Source organism: Pinus tabuliformis, chromosome 4_1 (assembly GCF_031772625.1).
Source record: "Pinus tabuliformis cultivar Carrire ecotype Pingquan chromosome 4_1, CPIR1, whole genome shotgun sequence".
Lineage (NCBI taxonomy): Eukaryota > Viridiplantae > Streptophyta > Pinopsida > Pinales > Pinaceae > Pinus > Pinus tabuliformis.
Window position 1 is genome coordinate 181,155,086 of NC_142303.1, and position 22,081 is coordinate 181,177,166.

The following is a 22,081-nucleotide window of genomic DNA, read 5'->3' on the forward strand; positions in this document are numbered from 1 at the left end:
TTTGATTAAATCTACATATTTACAATTGGTCATTAAAATTAAAATTTTGTTTTTTTCACCGTCAGTTAAAGTTTTAACAGATTTATTCGCTGTAAATAAGTTTAAAAACCAAGAATCTTTTTAAAAACAAAAAATAATTTTTGTTTTTATCACTGTCGGTTGAAGTTTTAACAGATTTATTCGCTGTAAAATAAGTTTAAAAACCCAGAAGCTTTTTGAAAACCAAAAGAAACTTTCAGTGGAATGTCAATTTCTAGGCCAAGAAACCATATTCTGCATAGTGATAAACCCTTGTTTTAAAGAGCTATGAGCAGTTACACATACAAATCTCTTGTGAAATAAAAAATTAAATTACTTATTAAATCAAAAACTAAAACGTAGCAGCAATCAGATCCACAGTGTTTGAAGAAAAAAAAATCAATCACTAACTTGAAGCGCAAATTTGCAGTTTCCTGAGAGTTTCCTTGGAGTCAATCTTGAACTTTTCTTGGAGTCAATCTTGAACTGGGCGTGCAAGGTAAGTCTGAATGGGCATATGCCTTGAGAGAGAGTGTCAGGGAAGTAGACAGCGTAAATGCGGTGTACATTAAAAGTAGCAGAAAGCAAGGTAGATTGTGATTCTATATACTATCTGGAAAGTTACCGTTCCTACTCTGCTCTGATTCCAAATAATGCGGATCGTAATTTAATATGTTTATTGCTTACCGAGTCACCGACGCTGATTAGAATTTAGCATATTTTCAATTAAAAAAACTTGCCCAAAAAATACCCCGTTATATGAAAAATAAAGAAGCGTAATTTTCAATTAAAAAAACTTGCCCAAAAAATACCCAGTTATATGAAAAAACTTGCCACGTAAAAACGTTTGGTGCGTAAGAACGTTTTGGAAAAAGTTCCAAACGTCAAAAATCCATCTTTTACTCTTCCATACATATCATTCAAAAAGGGCAATAACAAATTCCAGCGATCAAATACGTGCAAAAAGCCTTATGACGGGCAAAATGCCCGTCAAATTCCATCACTGCATCCACCTACCCTTAAATTAAAAAGGGCAAAAATATCAAAAACAATCACGAATATAATGCAATTTGAGTGTCAATTCACGCGCCCTTGACTTGCGTTTCGGTGGCAAAGATTCCCTCTTTGAAGGAGTCAGGTGACGTCAGACCAAGATATTCCGATTACAAGTATTCATGGACCGCGCAGTATGAGGTTCTTACTGATTAACCACCGTATTAGCAGAATAGCATAAATTTTTGTGGCATCACCGGTATCTCAGCAGAATAGCATAAACTTCTTGTGGCATCACTGGTATCTCTATCTACGGTCTCCACTGTTCGATGGCAATTAGAATCCCAACGAATATGCACTTTTATGCAAGGGATTCTGCAACCTCTCTCCTGATCGGCCAAACTATCACCCTCTTCTACTTTATTGTTGTTCTTCCAGCCTTGATCAATATTACTCTTCACGGACAGACTTGCAACGCAGTCACAGAGACGCCGACAACAAATTGCAATAGCATCAACTCTACAAAAGACAGTCCGTTTGAGAGCAATCTGAATAGAGTACTTGATTCTCTTGCCCAAGCAGCAAATCAAGGTGGGTTTAACATCTCTGTTTCTGGCGGAGTATATGGCCTCTTCCAGTGCAGGGCAGACCTGACAGTCGACCAATGCCACACTTGCTGGCAGTTGGCAACGACTACTGTACGACAACAATGTGCTTATGCCGTTGGCAGTAGTACATGGTCTTTTCACTGTTTCTTACGTTACGAAAACTATAGTTTCATTGGAAAACTGGACACAGATTTAGGGTCTATTGTGGCTGAGCTCTTTGGACATGAGGACACGGGGGTCCTCATGGCCGCTGACTTTCGAGTGGCTGCTCAAAATCTCTTAAATAACTTGGCAGCTGAAGCGGCAAATGAAACGAAACGATATGCTTTCGGTAAAGCTCTCGACTCTTTGTCTCAACGGATTTACGGTCAGGTCCAGTGCACCAGAGATCTAAACAGAGAAGACTGCAACGCATGTCTATCGTACTCAATCAATAAAATATTCACATTTAACACGACTGCAGGAGTTCAGTATTGGAGTCAAAGCTGCAACCTTCGTTATGAAGTATATCCTTTCTATAATTCGTCTGTGTTAGCACAAGCCCCTCCAGGGGGGGCGGGCAATAGTCCACAGAACAAGTCTTCACACAGAAGAACACACATAATTTTAGGTGTTGCGGGTGGCTTGGTTCTCGTGTTAATCATATGCGCGTTCGCAACGGCGAGAAGGCTGAAGTCTGCCATATTTCGAAGGGGATACCAAGGTATTACTGCCACATGATTATATGAACCCGTAGGTATTGTATGTTATTGAAAACTAGCAAATACTAATCTAAACCCTCGATTTGATTTAATTTTCAATGCATTTTTAGATTTATTAAACCTGTAAACAAGTGTGGATAGTTTTGTAAGATGTTTTCCTAAATATTATAGAATAAAGATCCAATGAATTTTCAGATTTATTAAACCTGTACACAAGTGTGGATGGTTTTGTAAGATGTTTTCCTAAATAATATAGAATAAAGATCCATGGAAATGGTTCTAAAAATCTCTGCATACAGGTTTTAACAGTGAATTATATTTGACAATTGTTTTTAGAGTAACACTGTGGGTTCTTTGTCTGTGTTTTTAGGCTTTTTTTAACACAATTGTTTTTAGAGTAACACTGCGGGTTCTTTGTCTGTGTTTTTAAGTTTTTTTAAGCTTTTTTAAGACACGCCTTCGATGCTAATGGTTATTCATCTTCTCAGATCAAGCAGATTTTTGGTGTTGCCTTTCTACCCGAGCAAAAAGCCCAATCTAATGATCAATATTTGCCGAAAGACAAGGTTGACTCTATGCTTAACCTAGGAGTCTATCAAAGGCTAAACTGGGAGGTCTTTTAAAGCCCCGCTCAAGGAGTACATTGTTGAACGCTTTCACAAAACAGCTAAGCGTGCTATAGGGAAGCACTCTCACAATACCAAGATAATACCAAGCATTTAATTTGTTTAAGAAAGCCAAGATGGTCTCCTTCCGGTCCACCAAAGTCATAAGGTAAGCCCTTGAAATTGAGAATAACAATTTCTTAACTAAAATGATGGCTACAAGGTTAACTATTAGTAAAAACCCAGGATAATCTTCCCTCCTCTAAATCCTAGTTTTCCTTAGCCCTCCCCTTAGCTCTCCCCTCCCCTACATCTTCGTTTCCCTCTCCCCACCCCCTTTAATAGCATCACACTTTTTTAAGTTCGAAAGATTAAAGTTCAAGAATGGCAAAGTACCGCCTTTTTCAAAAAAGTGGTATCTCTGGGCTGTAGATTCTAGCTCAGGACTTGATTCTTTCTCTCAGTTTTCTCGGATTCTGTAAGCCTGATGGCCTGATTAACTGAGACTTTCTCTGTTGATGCGTCTCCGGCTTATTCCTGTCAGTTTTCATGGATTCTATGGGCTTGATGGCCTGAGACTTTCTCTGTTGTTGCGTCTCCTGCTTCTTCCTGTCACTTTTCATGGATTCTATAGGCTTGATGGCCTCCCCTCCATCTTCGTTTCCCTCTCCCCACCCCTTTTCATAGCATCAAACTTTTTTTAAGTTCGAAAGATTAATGTTCAAGAATGGCAAAATACCGCCTTTTTCAAAAAAGTGGTATCTCTGGGCTGTAGATTCTAGCTCAGGACTTGATTCTTTCTCTCAGTTTTGTCGGATTTTGTAAGCCTGATGGGCTGATTAACTGAGACTTTCTCTGTTGATGCGTCTCCGGCTTATTCCTGTCAGTTTTCATGGATTCTATGGGCTTGATGGCCTGAGACTTTCTCTGTTGTTGCGTCTCCTGCTTCTTCCTGTCACTTTTCATGGATTCTATAGGCTTGATGGCCTCCCCTCCATCTTCGTTTCCCTCTCCCCACCCCTTTTCATAGCATCAAACCTTTTTTAAGTTCGAAAGATTAATGTTCAAGAATGGCAAAATACCGCCTTTTTCAAAAAAGTGGTATCTCTGGGCTGTAGATTCTAGCTCAGGACTTGCTTCTTTCTCTCAGTTTTCTCCGATATTGTAAGCCTGATGGCCTGATTAACTGAGACTTTCTCTGTTGATGTGTCTCCTGCTTATTCCTGTCAGTTTTCATGGATTCTATGATCGCCTGAGACTTTCTCTGTTGTTGCGTCTCCTGCTTCTTCCTGTCACTTTTCATGGATTCTATAGGCTTGACGGCCTGATAAACTTTCTTCTGTTGCTGCGGTCTAGTGGTGAAACCACTGGTTTCTGGACAAAGATATTGTGCTCAGCTATGTCAGCCACATTCTCACTGCACTTCTTACTAATGACCCTATCAATCAACAGCAACGACCCGATATATGGGCTCACCTTAATCCCTCGTTAAGCCTTTATATATCCTTGGTTGTAGGATATATCTTGAAAATTTCGGTTTAATTATTTTGGGTCAGTGTTTTTTTGAAATGGGGTGATACAGGTTTTCATAAAATATTAAATTTTTTTATTCAAATTAAATGTTTGAAGGTATAATTACAAGCTACCAAGCGGCTCACAAACAAACAGACAGCTGATAAATTAACAGGACTTCATCTTTTTGCACAGGTTGCAACATGTATAACCTGGGTGGGTGCGTAGGATGTTCCTCCCAGTCACCGGGGTAGTCTCACTCAATTGACAAATCACAAAGCCTTTATCTATTATAATGCCTTTATCTATTATAATTCTAAAATATATTTTGAAAAAATCAATTTAATTATTTTGAATTTAATTAAATTTAATTTTTTATTTAAATAATGCCTTTATCTATTATAATTCTAAAATATATTTAGAAAAAATCAATTTAATTATTTTGAATTTAATTAAATTAATTTTTTTTTAAATAAAAATGTTGTAATTTTTTATAAAATTATATTTTTATTATTTAAATTATATTTTTGTATATAGACATATTTATTGAAATCAATATATATATAGTTGATTTAAACGTACATATTAACTGACTTAAGAATCGAAATTATATATATAGTATCCAGATTGGCACAGTTTGCCGAATTAAATTATTAGCCACAATTGTTATTTTTAATAGTAAGTCTCCGGTAAATGAAATGCGCGATTTATGCTGTTTGCTTATCAAATCTATCTTCCCACTTTTCTAGTTTGGTCACTTGTTCAAACTTTTCAGAGATATTGGTAAGGAAAAATCTAAATAAAAATTAAAGGTTATTATAAATTTATTTTAATATTAAAGAATTTCAATTATTGTTTTTGTTTTTGTTTTGCTAAATCTAATAGTTTAGTAAATGTTAATTATTATTATTAATTTTGTTTATTTGAGGTAGTTTAATTGATAATGGTTATATTAATTTTAGTTAATAATGATTATAAAATTTATTTATTTTTTAGCAAGAAAAAAAGCTAATATATTGCATTATGAAAAATATATATAGAAATGTTAAACATACTATATATGATGGAGATATATAAGTAGAACCTGTATATCTAAATACCGAACATTATATGTGAATTGTGGTAACCAGAAACATATGAAAACCGACTGATTGTTCAACATCTTCAGAGCATAGCTTTGATATGAGGGTACTGTTAAACAAAATACATGATAATGCAAACTAATGGCAGAGGTCATCCAGGATAAAATGCAAAAGAAAGGTCGTAGGAACATACCAGACTTGTGGACAATGAAAGAAAGAGTCATATACCCGGCATTTGAAAATCCAAAATCTGATAGGAAGTGGTATCCACAGTGATGTACATCATCCATTTGCCATGCTAAGAATGTAGACCTTGTTTCGATAATGCATCCGCAACAGTGTTTTTGCCCCTATCAATATGTTCAATGGAATAGTCGGGTCTGTTGTGCCATATAGACATAACCCTTTCCAGCCATCCTGAAAGATTATAGTTCTTGATGGCATTTTTGGATCGGACATGGTCTATGATCATCTTTGAGTCTCCATAAATTTTCAGACCCTGCAAGTTGAGAAAATCAGATAAGGAAAGTAGGCCTGCAAGAGCCATAACCTCCGCCTTATTGTTTGTACCAGTCCCACCATTCCAATATATTTCATAATGTTGTCCAACAACAGGGATAATTAAGACCCCGCAAGCACAAACACCCTGTTGTGCAGCACCATCAAAGTAGGCACGAGGGATATCCAATGGATCCATGGATGGAACTTTCCCCAATTTTCTGATCCAAGTGTGTTTTTGAGAGTCCAGAGAGTTGTGCATATTCAGTATGGAGTCAAATACTGATTGATGGCATTCCATTCTAGAGTGAAAAATACAAGCATTGCGCCACTTCCAAATTGCCCAGATGACCAACAATGGAATAGGTCTCATGTCACTATTCATATCACTCCAGCATCCGAAAGCTTCATCAATAGAGGGGAAAGAGATTCTGATTAGCCCAAAATGTGCAGCCACATTCTGCCAGATAATCTGAGATTGCCTACAGAGAATGAACAAATGGAGATTATTTTCCGCATCAGCCTTACATAGGGGACACCTGGACGGCCCATACCACTGTCTCTTCTGGAGATTTTCCCAAGTAAGGTTCTTGTTATGATATACCAGCCAAGCAAAAAGAATGATCTTGAGGGGACAACGAGTTTTCCAGAATGAAGCAGGGAAGATGTGATTGCACTGATCAGTACCTAATTGAATAAGAAGTTGGTAAATGTGCTTGACATATATATTAGTACTGCCTCCAAGACCCTTCCATATTAAGTAATCCTCTTCCCCAGATCGAAGGATGCCTTTATCCCGCAAGTTTATTACGATCCCATTCCATTGTTGAGCTAATGTGTTCCTAAGACCCAGGTCGTCAGCAGATTTCCATATTGGTATGGCTCCTTCCCATCTGAGTATGACTTTATCCCAATAAAATATACCCCTATTGTGCAGAGCCGCAATCAGACGTGGGGAAAAATGGGTCCTATCAGACCCACCAGCAAATTCATCCGAGCCAATAATAATGTTCTTGCCAGACTGGAATTTCCAGATCAGATTTTTTAAGAAGAACTGTTGAATCTTCCTGAAACTTCTCCAGATGGCCGAACCCCTAGGAGATCCAATGTATCCCATTCGGCACCAGAAAGTAATAGCTTTGTTTTCCATATATTTCGATCTTATAACATTACTCCATATGGAATCCCCCATGATAGCTTTCCACATAGATTTACATAACAAAGCCTTTCGAAACAAATCTAAGTCCATTATGCCCCATCCCCCGTGCTTTTTTGGGCGGGCCAACATTTGAAGTTTCGCCAAATAAAGAAGGCAGTCATTCTGTTGAGCCTGCTGATAATGGAAGCTGGAATGAGGAAAAGATGTGCCCAATATACCATTATCTGAGCCAGAACCGCCTGAGTCAAAATCATCCTGCTGCCTATGGTCAAGCATTTGTATTGCCATCCTGAAATTTTCTTATAAAAATGCTCAGGTAACCAAGACCAATCATTAGCTGTATAACCAACAGATTTCAAGTTAAAGCCAAGGTATTTCAAACCTTGATTGATCGGATATACTTTTATCTTGAAAAGTTGAGAGAGAAATGTGATAAGGTCCCCATGTATATTCTCAACATGAAATGAAGATTTATCTTCATTTACAGACATCCCGGTTGCTTTTTGAAAACAATTCAAAATTTTATGTAATCGAATCCAAGTCTCCCTACAAAGCAGTGCCGATAAAAGTATATCATCGACAAAAAAATTGTGTGATATGGATATCCCACTGCAAATAGGGAGAGGTCTGTACCTATTTTGTAGAATCGCTCCCTTTATGTGAAGGCTCAAAGAATCCATGACCAGAATAAAGAGCAGAGGAGACAAAGAGCAACCTTGCCGCAAACCCCTAGCCGCCTTGAAAAAGGGAGATGGAATGCCATTGACAAGGACAACAAAATTTACATCAACCACACATGCCATAATCCAATTTATACATTGTCCATCAAGCCCAATCTTAAATAGCAGGCACCTTAAAAACCCCCAGTCGACACAATCATAAGCTTTTTTAAGGTCAACTTTTAATATTGCCGCCTCTGACTTTTTTATATGCATGGAATGTAGGCATTCTTGTGTGAGTGCTACCGCCTCCAAAATATTACGATCTTTTAGGAAACCATGTTGTTCTGGGGATATATGGATAGATAAAGTATTTCTCAGCCTAACAACAATAATCTTGGAAATGATCTTATACAGAACATTGCACAAGGAAATCGGCCTATAGTCCATAAAAGAGTTAGGCACTCTTTTTTTTGGAATCAATGCGATATATGTTGATGTTAATTCCCTGCATATATGACCTTTAGTCCTGGATTCCTCCACCATGTTAAGGAGTTCGCATTTGAATAAATCAAAGAAGTGGATGAAAAAATCAATAGACCAGCCGTCTGGGCCAGAACATTTATCTTTTTGGAAAGATTTCATAGTAGCCAGCAATTCCTCCTCAGAGACCGCAGAAAATAGAGCACTGTTCCGATCTTCATCAAACATAGTAGGATATGGATCTATTCCCCACAAAATATCCTCAATATCTGAGCCAATGTCCCTACTGTAAGCCTTTCTGAAATATTTTACAGCAACATCCGAGATCTGGTCCTGTGTAGAACAAGTGTTGTTATCCTCATCCTTAATGCTCCAAATAGAATTAACTTCCCTGCGCATATTAGCATATATATGAAAAAAATTTGTATTTTTATCACCCTCCTTGAGCCAAATAGCTCGACTTTTAAGGCGCCAGGTGGCTTCTACCTCTGATAGAATTTTTTGCTTCTTTTTTTCCAAAGTCCAAATTTGGGAGCAGATAGCCTGAGAGATAGTGGAACCATTAAAGTGGGCTGATAATATGTCCAATTTCTTTTGAATGTCCCGCAGGGCGGCTCTATTTGTCATAACTTTTTCCTTTTGCCACCTTTTTACTCCCTCCCTTAGAGAAGCCAATCTGTCCAAGAAAGGTCGGGATCCAGCCAGACCTGCCCGAGATATAGTTTGCCACAATTCTTGTATGTGCTTGTTAAATAGGTCATCTTCAAGCCATGTGCGGTTAAATTTAAAGGGATATCCGCATCTGTGCCCAGATCTAATCCAATGAATGGAGATAGGTCTATGATCTGAGATGTATGATGGTATGATCTTTACCATCGGCATCCCAAATCTATCAATCAAAGACTCATGAAGAAGAAATCTGTCCAATCTTTTAGCAAGGAAAGCCTCGTTTATCCTTCCATTATCCCAAGTAGGGCCGAAATTAGTTGGTTGGACATCCACATAGTTTTGTTGAATGATGGCATCCCGAATGTGACAACCAACAGAGTCACGTTTTCTTCCATTTCCCCATATTTCATCGCTGCTAAGAGTACAATTTAGGTCCCCACCGATAACTAGGGAGTTTAATTCAAGAAATTCTGAAGAAAGAAATTGGTCCCAGAATAGGATGCGGTCTTTGTAAGGAGCATATATATTCAGAATATGGATCGGCATCGAAGAGCCACGAAAATATGCAAGGAGAAATATGCCTGCAAAACATTTGAAAGCCACCGCTTTAATCCATTTTGGATCCCATATGACCACCAGGCCCCAGATAATCCATTTGCATCTGTGGCCACCATATGCCAAGTTGGAAACATACGTCTGAAGTATGTAATAGATTGAAAGCTATCATGCATGGTTTCTTGAATGAGAAACATCTTTGAACTGGAGGACAAAAAAAGATCTTTTAGAGCCAAGAATTTTGGGCCGGCTCCAAGGCCCCTGATGTTCATCGAAAGGATGTCAATCATTTTGTAGCCGAGACAGGCCTATTTGCTCTAATGGGCCCCTGGACATTTACAACCTCATCTGCTATTTCAGTAATGGGAATATCAACAAGAGATAAATCCCGAATAGATACATCCAGTCTATTCTTTCTTCCCCTGAAGTGTCTACTATCTCGATTATTTTTACACCAGACAGTGATGTTTCCAGCAGAGTTTGGACTAATAACCGGAGAAGGGGGATGGGATGGCTTGTGGATAGTCAGCGGCTGCAATTTTAGAGATTCACGTTGGAGAAGGAGGTCGATATCACAATCGAAGGAATTATGGGGCGATGACTCAGGAGAGTTTTGTGGAGTAATCAAGGTACATGGAGCTTTTCCTTTGTGTACGTCTCGAGGAGTATGGGAGGGAGGGGATGAGACCCTATGTGGAGGAGGATGTTGAGTGGGGGGAGATTGAGGGGAAGATGAGATATAGTGAATGTGAGATGATGTAGGCAAATCCCGAGTGGGATTGGGTATGGAAGGAGGGGGAGGTATAGCAGGATCATGAGTCGGTTTCGAAGGGGAAGGAATATTACAGAAAATCTGCAAGCTGTCGGGAGGGTCCATCCGCGACATTACCAAAGGAGCATTGGAGAGATTCAGGCCTGGGATAATGCTCCTTGACAGGACTATTATGATGAATGGGATCTACAGACAGAGATCTAGAGATAGGTCTGGATGAGGATCGTCTCCGAGAATTTTCCTTGACCGGAGATAATGATGGAAAATCAGCATCAAAGGAAGATGTAGAATTATGATTATAATTGCAGATCGGATCTTCATCACCATTCTTCGTGGAATCAGGAATCTTTTGAGAATGGCTCTTCCACTTATGTCTTCCACCAATACGGCGAGGGCATTGAGGGAATAAATGTCCTGTCTTGTGACAAATAGAGCATCTAAAAGGAACGCCCCAATAATCCAGACACTGTTGAATTTGAGACCTATCCCAAGATAGATCAATAAGTTTCGGGAAATCGCCTCTATAAGCCTTTTCAATCAGAATCCAGGCGACATGCTTGTCCTTGGCCCCAATGCACTTTGGATCTACATATATGAAATGGCCAATAGCATTTCCAATTTTCGCCATCGATTCCTTAGTCCAGAGCTCAATCGGGAGACCGGGCAACTTTAACCAAATATAGTTGTTTTCCGGGGTGCATCTGAGAGGATTGAATCCAATAAACCATCTGTTCAATGCAAGAAAACTCCTATCTCGTACCCATGGTTTGGCCAAGATGGACTCTAGATCCCGTACCCTAAGAAAATGAAAGTTGTACCAATTGTTCATGAGGCGAACAATGGTCGGGTTATATCCAAGGAGAGGAGTCCATTTAGCAGAAATCCAAGATCGGATTTGTGCGTCGTCCATCGTCGGAAAATGCCAGCGGCCAACAAGTGCCCTCTTCTGTAAACTAGCAATTCTGTCTGATAATAAGGGCCCGTCCAGGTTGATAGCATCAGGAGGAGGAGATGTTTTGACAGGGCGGGATGGTCTTTTATGTCTCGGAGGGATACATTCCCTGTCACCACCCGGGTCCACACCAGAGTGAGAAAATCCAATGATGTCAGCGGCCATCGAGGATTGCCAGTCTGCTTTGTGCATTGATTTGTCAATAGACATCTCCGCAACCATGGTGGCACGTACCATAGCTGACAGAGCAGATGAATCGGATAAGGGGTCCATAAAAAATGCAAGTCCCGGAAAACTATGGATAAATCCAAGGAGATCAGGAAAAGGACCCCCAGTACGCTCCGATATAAATGGAAAGATGGCTATATTAAAAGAGACTGGCAGATAGTCAAACAGGAGATAAGGGGAAACAATACAAAATGTTACAATAAAGACAGGTTCCGCATAGATATATGGAATGGCGGCCTACGGGTCCTATGAATCATGATACGAAAACTCCGGAAAATCTCTTTACTGACTAGGTGGTAGAAAGGATTAGAAATGAAATTCAGAGACAACAAAGATTTTTATAATATGGCGGCATTCATTGAATGCAAGATATAAAATTTCCTTCCATCGACGTGACTAGCATGCATGTCGGAAAATAATTCAAATTGAAAAAACTGGGACCGAAAAAACCAGAGGATGCCATTTTAGTAGTTTCAGGAGGAAATATCCGGGCAAATCACACAGCAACAGAAAAATTCAAAGATACACCACCATTGTCCAATTTTTACTCAGATATCAGAGCAAGGTTTAGTAATAATAAAAAATTTCCTGAGGTTAACAGTGGATGCCCATAACCAGCTAGGAAATCCAGACCAAAACATTAATGACCAGTAATGGAAGACAGAAAACCCTTCATTTTCGAGCGTAATCCGAGGGATGAGCACTGCATTATCTCCAATAGACCAGCATCAGAAAGACATGTAGCTGAATTAATGCCCATTCAAAACCAAAGACAATGGATCCAGGTAGAGAGATAATCTTCCTCCACACATCAGCGCCAACGGAAGAATAACTAACTATAGACTAGTGGAAGTGTTCCAGCTAAAGGAGTGGGCAATAATATAGCAACCAAAAAATTATCTCAGCTAGATGCAAAAATGAGCCTTCAAACACCAGAGAGGAATCAGGTCTTCTCCCCTGCACTAGAAAGCGCAGAGAGGGAAAGACAGAAACAAACCTCCTGAAAATGTATGGGAGGGAACTATAAAGGGGGAGTAATCCTAGTAATCTAGAAAGAAACGAAAGGACATATGGCAAGGCATCAAAATTACAGAGAGCATGAAGGGCAGGTGGAGAGATGTATGAACGTGTCGTATCGCACACACCACCTCAGTTCAAAACGATAGGTCCTTCAGTAGGTGCCATATAGGTTAATTTGGATGGGCCACATAAACGCCCTGATTACTATTCTGTGGCAGGTGGAGTTTTGTAGAGCGTGGTGAAAGACAATGAAACCTTGCATACATTGGTTCTCCAGATAAAATAGCACACACTCAAAAATATTCTATATCATGAATGAGGAAATTTACACACATATTTATACAAGCAATAGTCTCAAGATAGGAATTCTATCTTAGACGTACAGTAGTGTGGTTGAGAGATTCTCTCAACCACACACTAAACTAGGAGAAACTATATTCTAGCTAATTCCTATTATGTAGGAACAAACTCCTCAAATGGAGAATTACAACCATAGACAAGTAGGAATTAATTATTTCTAACTCCCCCCCTTAATGACTATTTGTCATGATAGTCAAATCCACCACCATCGGGTGAATTGCATGTGCAGAACTTCCAAAAACAAAGAGAGATCAGTGCCTTTCTAAGCCAAATATTCATGTCCAAATAACAATCGCAAACAGTTGCGCTGATTGCGCCTTTCGACGCAACTGTCAGATAGAAAAGTGCGCCGACCCTCTTATGCTCAGACACACCAATATCTGAGACCATGAGCCAGGTGTTACTGCAGTCCACCTGCTCCTACGAGCACAAAGCTCCCGTGTACACGTTAGCCACTCAGGCAATATGCCACCACCGGGCAAGTCCGATCTGCCACCACCGGGCAAATCCGGAACTTAAATGTGCCACCTCCGGGCAAGTCCGATCTGCCACCACTGGGCAAATCTGGAACTTAAATGTGCCACCTCCGGGCAAGTCCGATCTGCCACCACTGGGCAAATCCAGAACTTAAATGTGCCACCTCCGGGCAAGTCCGATCTGCCACCACTGGGCAAATCCGGAACTTAAATGTGCCACCTCCGGGCAAATCCTGTAGCCACTAAGACTCTATAGATGGTTTCTGGCTCACCACCAACCATCATTTTACAGTGACAAAAGATGGTTTCAGGCTGACCATAAACCATTACAAAGTGGTTTTAAGATCACCACGAACTTTCAGATGCCTTTAAAAGGCTTACATTTCATACTTCAACATTTTGGAGTTTCTGGGTACATACAATGACCATTACAACAACTGGACTTGTTTATAACATGCTAGGGAGTCTATTCCACAAACCACACTAACTCAAACAAACATCTACTTTGTTGTACACCATAAACGTTGTCGCTGCTCCTTTACCTCATTTGTTCATTGTTCACATCTTGGGCATCTTTGTCAAATAAATTCTTGGAACTCCATGCTTATCCTGTCATTTGTTAGAGTCATGAATTCTAACGAAACAACTTTACCTACATTGAGTTAACTAGGCTCAATAAGGCTCAATAATATTTAAACATGATTCCAAGAAACTAAATAAAACATAAATTCTTCAGGTTTAATTTATCTATCTCTGCCCATAGATGATTACTTTCCAAACATACCAGCAGCCATTTTTCACCAACGATGCCTGTGAGGGGTCTATTGATAAAGAATCAGATTGACGACTTTTCACCTGGACTCAATGCAGTGCACTCGAACACTGATGATCCAGACATAGGCACACAACCATACGAAGAGAACACAATTTTCCCTTCAAAATAATAATCCAAGACTCCATGGTCCAATCCTCCATCGCATTCAAGGTCAATCTGGATTCCCAGATCTCTCCGATCCCTATTCCTACAAATTTTGTCAAATGTGGAAGAAACTCTGGTCCATCTCTCTGAACAGCTTCCACCGTTTTTTTGATCCTCGCAATAGGGTCTCCTGCAACAAATTTAATCAAATCGAAACCCCATTCCACAGATTTTAGCGAAGTTTCAAATTTCTTCCACGCAGGGTCGAAGTCCAGCAAATTCTCTGCAAAAGAGTCAGCTGTGTGGACAAAGTTGTTGCCTCAGTTTGCAAGGTCTGGACTTTGCGTTCCAGCTCAAAATAAATCAACATTCAATTTTCTACCTCCACGGCTGAACTCTCGACAAATACAGTGAAAAAAATGAGCTCAATTTGTTCATAAAAAACACGCGAATCTGGATTAGCAGACAGACAATGTTATCACCGTTGCAAAATAACCAAAAAGAAACGTTCATTTAACAAATGCTGAGCCCTCTTTCGCCGATCCGAGCAGATCTTCGAATCCAGCACAACATTTCTCAGCACTCTATCACCGCTACTAAATGAGGTCTCAGACTCAGATCTGGCTCCCATGTAGATCCGACACCTTCACTCGAACAACAACACACCAGGCAATCTCCACCTCCAGGCTCCACGCAGATTCAGGTGCAATCTGGCAACCACTATCCACCGCTTTCTCGGCACACACCACCGGGCTTGACCTATCTGCTACTTCCTGATCGGATCTCCACACACTCCGTCGGCACTGTCGCATTCGCCTCTCCAGTGCTTGGGAACAGGGCCTATGCCCTGAACATTGAGGCTCCACCGATCAAGCACTCACGCAGATTCAAGTCTAATTTTTATCTGTAACCTCTTGCACGATAGCAGGTGACTCTGTTGTCAACGCATGCATTTTGACTGGATACAATTCTTGAGGAAAGCCTTTCTGGGCCTTCGTTTTGTATATATATAATCCCGCCTTGACTCGATTAAAAAAAATGCAACGAAATCAGCATCTGTAAGGTGACCAATACACCATTGAATCCATATAACATCATATCTGCCTTCGTCTGGGGTGAATTCCCGAAGAGAAATACAGTAAAAATTCACAGAATGATTTGCCACTGATTTGGACTGACTGCCAACCTTCATCTTTTTAGGAGCACTTTCCAGAAAATGTGAAACAGGTTCTACCAGATCCACCTCATGAAAATGCTTTAGAAGTCAGCTCTTTGTGACCCTCCCAACGCCTGCTCCACAATCCAAAGCAACCAAATGCCCATTCTGTGTTAAGCGTTCACCAAGAATGTCAACAAAGAACTCATTGTTGTCCTTCACGTCTTGGCCATTGACATGCCCATAACCGTCCAACACCCCAAGGATTCTTTCCATCTAAAGCATACACACAGCAGGCAATCATCACATTCGCTGTGCATTCTAACATGGTCACATCGGCTTCACGTCTCTGCTTCTTTCACCAGTTGCTTCTTGGGAGGATGGGACTGCGAATCGGCTTTAATGTAATAGCCATATTCGTTAACGAAGTCGGGCGTCTTAGTATGCAGATTAAAAAGCTTCTCTGGCTCCTCAGAGCTACCTGCATGCTTCTTTGATGCCCATGGCCCTGACAGGAACTGATCATTCCTCTGCTGGTTGCCCAGAGAAACTAACGCTCCAACGTTCTCCAACGCTCTTTCCACGGGACTCCTTTACTACCCACTGCAATGGCACAACTCAGATCGTTCAGATTTGGGCAGCGTCCATCTCCACGCAGCCAGGAACAATACAACAAACAGATCTGCCTCTTGAGATTCGATTTGTGCAGCCTTCTAGAGCTTTTACCAACAGCGCTCTAGGCTCAGTCCTACGTAGCACTAGAACTGCTTTCTGATGGACAAACAAAAAATTTAATAAAGCTATACACACTCAGTAATTTATTTCTCTATGCCCAGGAAGGGCCAGAGGCCCTTACGGGCTCTGAAGCTCTGATACCAAGATAAAATAGCACATACTCAAAAATATTCTATATCATAAATGAGGAAATTTACAGACATATTTATACAAGCAATAGTCTCAAGATAGGAATTCTATCTTAGACGTAGTAGTGTGGTTGATAGATTCTCTCAACCACACACTAAACTAGGAGAAACTATATTCTAGCTAATTCCTATTATATAGAAACAAACTCCTCAAATGGAGAATTACAACCATAAACAAGTAGGAATTAATTATTTTTAACTTCTCCTTAAATGAATAGATTGTCAACAATCATATGCAGGGAGAATTTGGTTGGCCAGCAGCAGGGCAAACAAACCTGGTTGGTCACTGTCGCTCCTCCACTCGGCGCTCCTAGAAGTAGTTCATAGTGACGACATGATAAATAATATTCCAAATAATTATTAAATTAAATTAAATAAAAAGTAAAATTTAAAACCATTCTTCATCCTATTATTATTAAGATGATTTAGGAATATATTTATATTATGTATTTCTACAACTTAATTTTACAATTGTTTTTAATTATTATATTTTCTGGCCTATGGCACAGTAAAACTCGTTACCGATCGTTTCCCTGGTTAAAAAAATTATAAAATTGAATTTTTATTTTTGTGTTTTATAATATAACTTTTAACTGTGTTTTCATTGTGTAGATCATTACGACGAGAGCACGTTGTTCAGTCATAATCGACAAATGGTATTTTCAGTGGAAACATTAGTAGCTGCTACGAGAAACTTTCATGATGATAACAAGCTCGGAGAGGGAGGCTTTGGCCCTGTATACAAGGTAATATATATCGACTAAGAAAGCTACAAGAAGTCATTTTTACAATCTTAAATTAAAGAAAATATGCAGTGTGCTCTAATGCACCCATGACGGTTCGACGTAGATTACTAACTTGATAAAAAAAAGTATTTTGCAACAAAATTAAGCTCAAATACTTTTAAAAAGTTTCATACAGCAATTTTGGTTTGAATCTCACAGGGAATTACTCAGCATGGAACAGAAATAGCAGTGAAAAAGCTGTCTTTAAAATCTATGCAAGGAAGAAAAGAATTTCTGAATGAAATAAAACTTGTGGCCAAAATCCAACACAAAAATCTTGTGAATCTACTAGGCGGTTGCGCAGAGGGGTCAGAAAGGTTGCTTGTTTATGAGTATTTACCCAATAAGAGCCTTGATAAAATCTTATTTGGTGAGTGAAGGCCTCCATTTTATTATCTTTGTAAATGCCCATGAACATTAATGTTCCAAGAATGAATGTAATTAAAGCTCATTCACGATACAGATCCAAACAAACGAAAAACGCTTGATTGGCAGAAGCGTTACAACATCATAATGGGAGTAGCTCGTGGGCTTCTCTATCTTCACCAGGATTCTCCACTGCGGATTATTCATCGGGACATTAAAGCAAGCAATGTGTTGTTGGACGAACAACTGAATCCAAAGATAGCAGATTTCGGGTTAGCAAAACTTTTCCATGAAGACGAAACTCACGTCAGCACAAGAGTTGCTGGAACTTAGTAAGATTCCAATACAATCATCACTCCCATACACTGTCAATGCATATGTTTTACTCTCCGCTGATTTCGTTTCAAGAGAATTGACAGTAATTGACGCCATCTTTGTATTGTATTTGGAGACTTGCATTTTCGTTTAAGCTTTTACTTTCTAAGATATACAACCACAGTTTGCTATGCAAATAATTTATCATGCAATATTTGATATTGTGCATTGGATATGCAGCGGGTATATGCCACCAGAGTATGCTATGCAGGGACAATTATCTGTAAAAGCTGATGTGTATAGCTTTGGCGTTCTTCTCCTTGAAATTATGACAGGAAGAAAGAACACGGATTACAGTTTGTCACCAGAAATGCAGATTCTTTTGGGATGGGTGAGATATTGTTTCCGTTGTATCCCGAACTATATTGCATATCTACTTTAACTATATCATGTTGTTTAGTTAATCTATAAACCGTTTAGGAGAGTACGCTATAACGGATTTTACAGTCCATCTTGTGGATATGACGAACCCGTTTTGTTGATGCAGGTATGGAGATTATACGATGAAGGAAATATTGTGCAACTGATTGATCCAGTGATACTTGAAACGTGCGATGAGGCGCTAGCTTTGAGATGCATTCAGGTTGGCCTTTTGTGTACACAACCCGAATCCCATCTTCGCCCACTGATGTCTACAGTCAATTTGATGCTCTTAACTGATTCAGTGACGTCCTTACCGGATCCCACCAGGCCTGATTTTGTGAGTTCCTACGTTTCCTAAATTTCCAAAATAAGCAGTTTTGTATCGTGAATTGCAACCACATCTTCTGTGTCATCCGCCCACACTCCGACTCCTGCTTCTAACCCCGATGATTCCATTAGTGGGTTGGTACCTTGGTAATGCAATATCTGCACTTCAAATAAGAGAGATTTCAGTGACCGCTTTAACATTAGTTTATTAGAGCGTCATTTATGAAGCGAGTAATGGGACATATACTAAATGTTTAGTTGGGCGGATGCTTTGTTTACCTAAGTTTGCTGGAAAACATACCGCAATTAAAGTTTTTTTTTTTTTTTTTTCCAAATAAATGTATCTTATTTATAAAAATCAGGAATTGTAAATGTTTATATTTTCCTCCATTTTATTATTTTATTGACCTAAATGTTCGTTGTGATTTACAATATTTTAATGGTAGTAAAATATATTATACTAATAAATTTAGTATTATAGTTAACAGGATCAAATTATGAATGTTAAGTAAAGAGAATCAAATTATATATAGTTTTTTAATTTTAAATTTAAATTTAAATATGGTAGAAAGGAAAGTGATAAGATTATTAAAAATTTATTAAATAAAATAAATAAGAAGGTGTTTAAAATAATTAAGTTATAAAATATTATATATAATAATTTTTATGTAAATTTGTTAATAGTAAGAATATTTATAAATTGTATGTAAATTTGTTAATGGTAAGAATATTTTGGATGAGTTTAGTAATTAATGAGGCACTTGATTTGACCGATTGAGTTAACTGTTGAGGCTTCGCATGTATTTATTTTAATTGTTTTTGTTTATATTTAGTGTTAGAAAATATTAATGAGATTTGGAAGAATTATTATTATTAGAAAAGGAAATAGAGTATTTTACTTTATTTTTAGGAATGGTGTGTTTTAAATCTTTTTAGGGGAGCTTTAAGGGGAATCTAAAAATTTATCTCAAAATTCTTTTAAGGAAGTTATAATGAAACTCATTTTTGTCATTAGAATATCATGGATTAGATAGTCATATAGACTAAGAACTTGCAAAATAAGAGTTACACAGTAAAAGTGATGAATATCACACTACAAAAATATAAGTAAATACACAACATAGTTTATAACACAAATTTTCATGGTCTTTTATTAAATCAAGTTGTGAATGCTCTTAACCCTTATAAATTCACAAAGACAACTGTTATATATTTTAGATTCTTCTTACTCACTACCATAAGCTACAAGAAAAACAAATTATACTGAGACAAATATACCCATGGTTTCATTCTTGGATCCTTCATATTGTCCAATTGTTAGAAAATTCTTCGTACGGACAAAAAGATCCACTCCTTGATCAAAGGAGATCAAAGATAAAGGGGATGATAGATCACTACACAAAATCCCTCTAGATCTATTGAATTCAATCTAAGTCCATGCTATGAGAAGAGGAGTCATGGTACATACCCTTTTCCTAAATGTTATCCTTACGTAATCTCACTATTGTAGCTCTAGCGAGCCAATGCTACATCTCCTAACACTTTCTACCTGCACACGAGGAAACAAATAGACCATTGTCAACCTTTTCAAGCAAGCAGGAATGTTTATTATAATAAAATATAACCTAATATATTAGAGCTATCATTCATTTATAGACATAAAATTTAATACAATATATGATGGAGGGTGAAATCATGTAAATCGATATTAATATAACATCACTACGTCATATCAAAGGAAAATACTATTTATTCAAGAAAGGCTAGGACTTCTCCCACCCCCCTTGCACCTTTTCCTCCCTCGTCATGTTTTTCCCCTCCCAAAGGCATCATCATATGTTGATTGCTCCCTTCCTTCAACTCTAGAATTTTTATTACTAAAAGACAATAGTACATCACATAATAAAGTTTACCACATAATATAAATATTGGTAACCCAACTTTACAAGCATTTAATTACATCAATTTTTTTGCAGAAACAAATAGGGGGTGTCACAATCCCCTCCCCCTTACAAGAACATTGTCCTCAATTTTCTCATTAATCATGGACCTTCTTTGGTGATAACAACATAGGTGTTGTATTTAACTGCAACATCAGTCTCCATTGTTTCCTTAGCTAGACCAAAAATACGATTCTCTTCAATTGTTCTCCTTTTATCACTACATGTGCAATGTTCTTTTTGGATACCTCTGGACCTTATATAGATGCCTTATACAAGATCACATTTTCCTGCAATAAAATATATTTCTAGTATTGAAAATTGTAGACTGAAATCATAAGTTTTAGACGTGAAAACCATTGAGCCATTACTTATAGCCTTAGGTACATAATGCCTCTCTTCTCTTGCGTATCAACCAACTTAGTTCTATCAGTGTTTCTTTTACTATGTACACCAAAATATTAACATGAAATATGTGTTACAATTCATTTTCTTGCTTAGTGAGTAATCCTTCTATAGGAAACTTGGATTTTCCCCCAGAATAAGTTGAATTCCTAACAGGTAAGGCATTAAGTCAATACTTATCTATATCATTATTATTTTCCTCCTTTTCCTCCATAGGTAACAAGTTCATCTCACTTTCTACATTGGACATGCCCTCTTATACTCACATCCTAGTGAGTGTACAACACCTTTCTTTTCCCATAAGTTACTCACCCTTCTAGGTTCATGCAAACCCCATCCTCAGGTTATCTGCCTATCGTAGGTCTTTCCTATATAGGATTATTGAAGATATTGTTAGAGTATTATGGCAAAGTACCCTTTTGGTGTACTCTAAAATAATTTACCCTACATTGTTGATGGAGTATTATAGTGAAGGCGCCCTTTATGACTTGATCCCATGAGGTAACGAAAATGCGTCACAGGGATGCAATGTTGCCACAATGGTTTTTCTCCTAGGTTGCTTGCTTCATCATTTCACTTGTATCATAAAACTCAGTTCCCATGAGATATATTAAAAAATTCAAATCAGAATTTTAATTTCCAAACTTTTCTTTCATACTGGCTTGTATCTCACACCCCATTCGAACACTCCACCCGCAATCTAAACTTTCAATTAACTAAACAATGGTAAATGTTCATACATAAAAAAAAAATTATTTGCAAAAGTTACAACATCCTTTAAAGTGATCTTAGAATTATTACAAACATGATAATTATATCACTTTCAACTGATAAATTATGCAAGCACGTAAAGTGGTTTTTAGCATATTGCTTTCCCCTATAAAAAATATTATGTGCATGTGTGTTATTTCTCAATGGATGTTTGTGATTGATGTTCTAAATTGTGAATTGAATTCTGTAGAGCATTTGAATAGGTTTGTGTCTTGTGATTTAGATTAAAATTTCATGATCAGTTGCAAATTTACACCATAATTTCTACATTTTTTGTATTTAAAGGATAGTGAAATATGTAATAGTAGATTTGTAGACAGAGAAAAAAATTCCAACAAAATAAGTTGGGTCAAATTGAAGTGAAGTGAACTAGTGATGTTGTTAAATGTTAATTTTCATCT

At 38.2% G+C, this 22,081-nt stretch overlaps 1 protein-coding gene and 1 pseudogene across 1 annotated transcript; one reads left to right on the forward strand and one right to left on the reverse strand.

Moving 5' to 3' along the window:
* The first annotated feature begins 1,254 nt into the window (after window positions 1–1,254).
* On the forward strand, window positions 1,255–18,842 carry LOC149174805 (cysteine-rich receptor-like protein kinase 15). The gene is made up of 6 exons (XM_089422694.1): window positions 1,255–2,322; window positions 16,961–17,094; window positions 17,293–17,503; window positions 17,597–17,831; window positions 18,055–18,205; window positions 18,362–18,842. Exons 1-6 carry the CDS (start codon window positions 1,341–1,343, stop codon window positions 18,593–18,595), a joined length of 1,947 nt encoding a protein of 648 aa, XP_089278820.1. The 5' UTR covers window positions 1,255–1,340; the 3' UTR covers window positions 18,596–18,842.
* Window positions 15,163–15,701, reverse strand: LOC149174806 (alpha N-terminal protein methyltransferase 1 pseudogene; annotated as a pseudogene).
* Window positions 18,843–22,081: the final 3,239 nt, after the last annotated feature.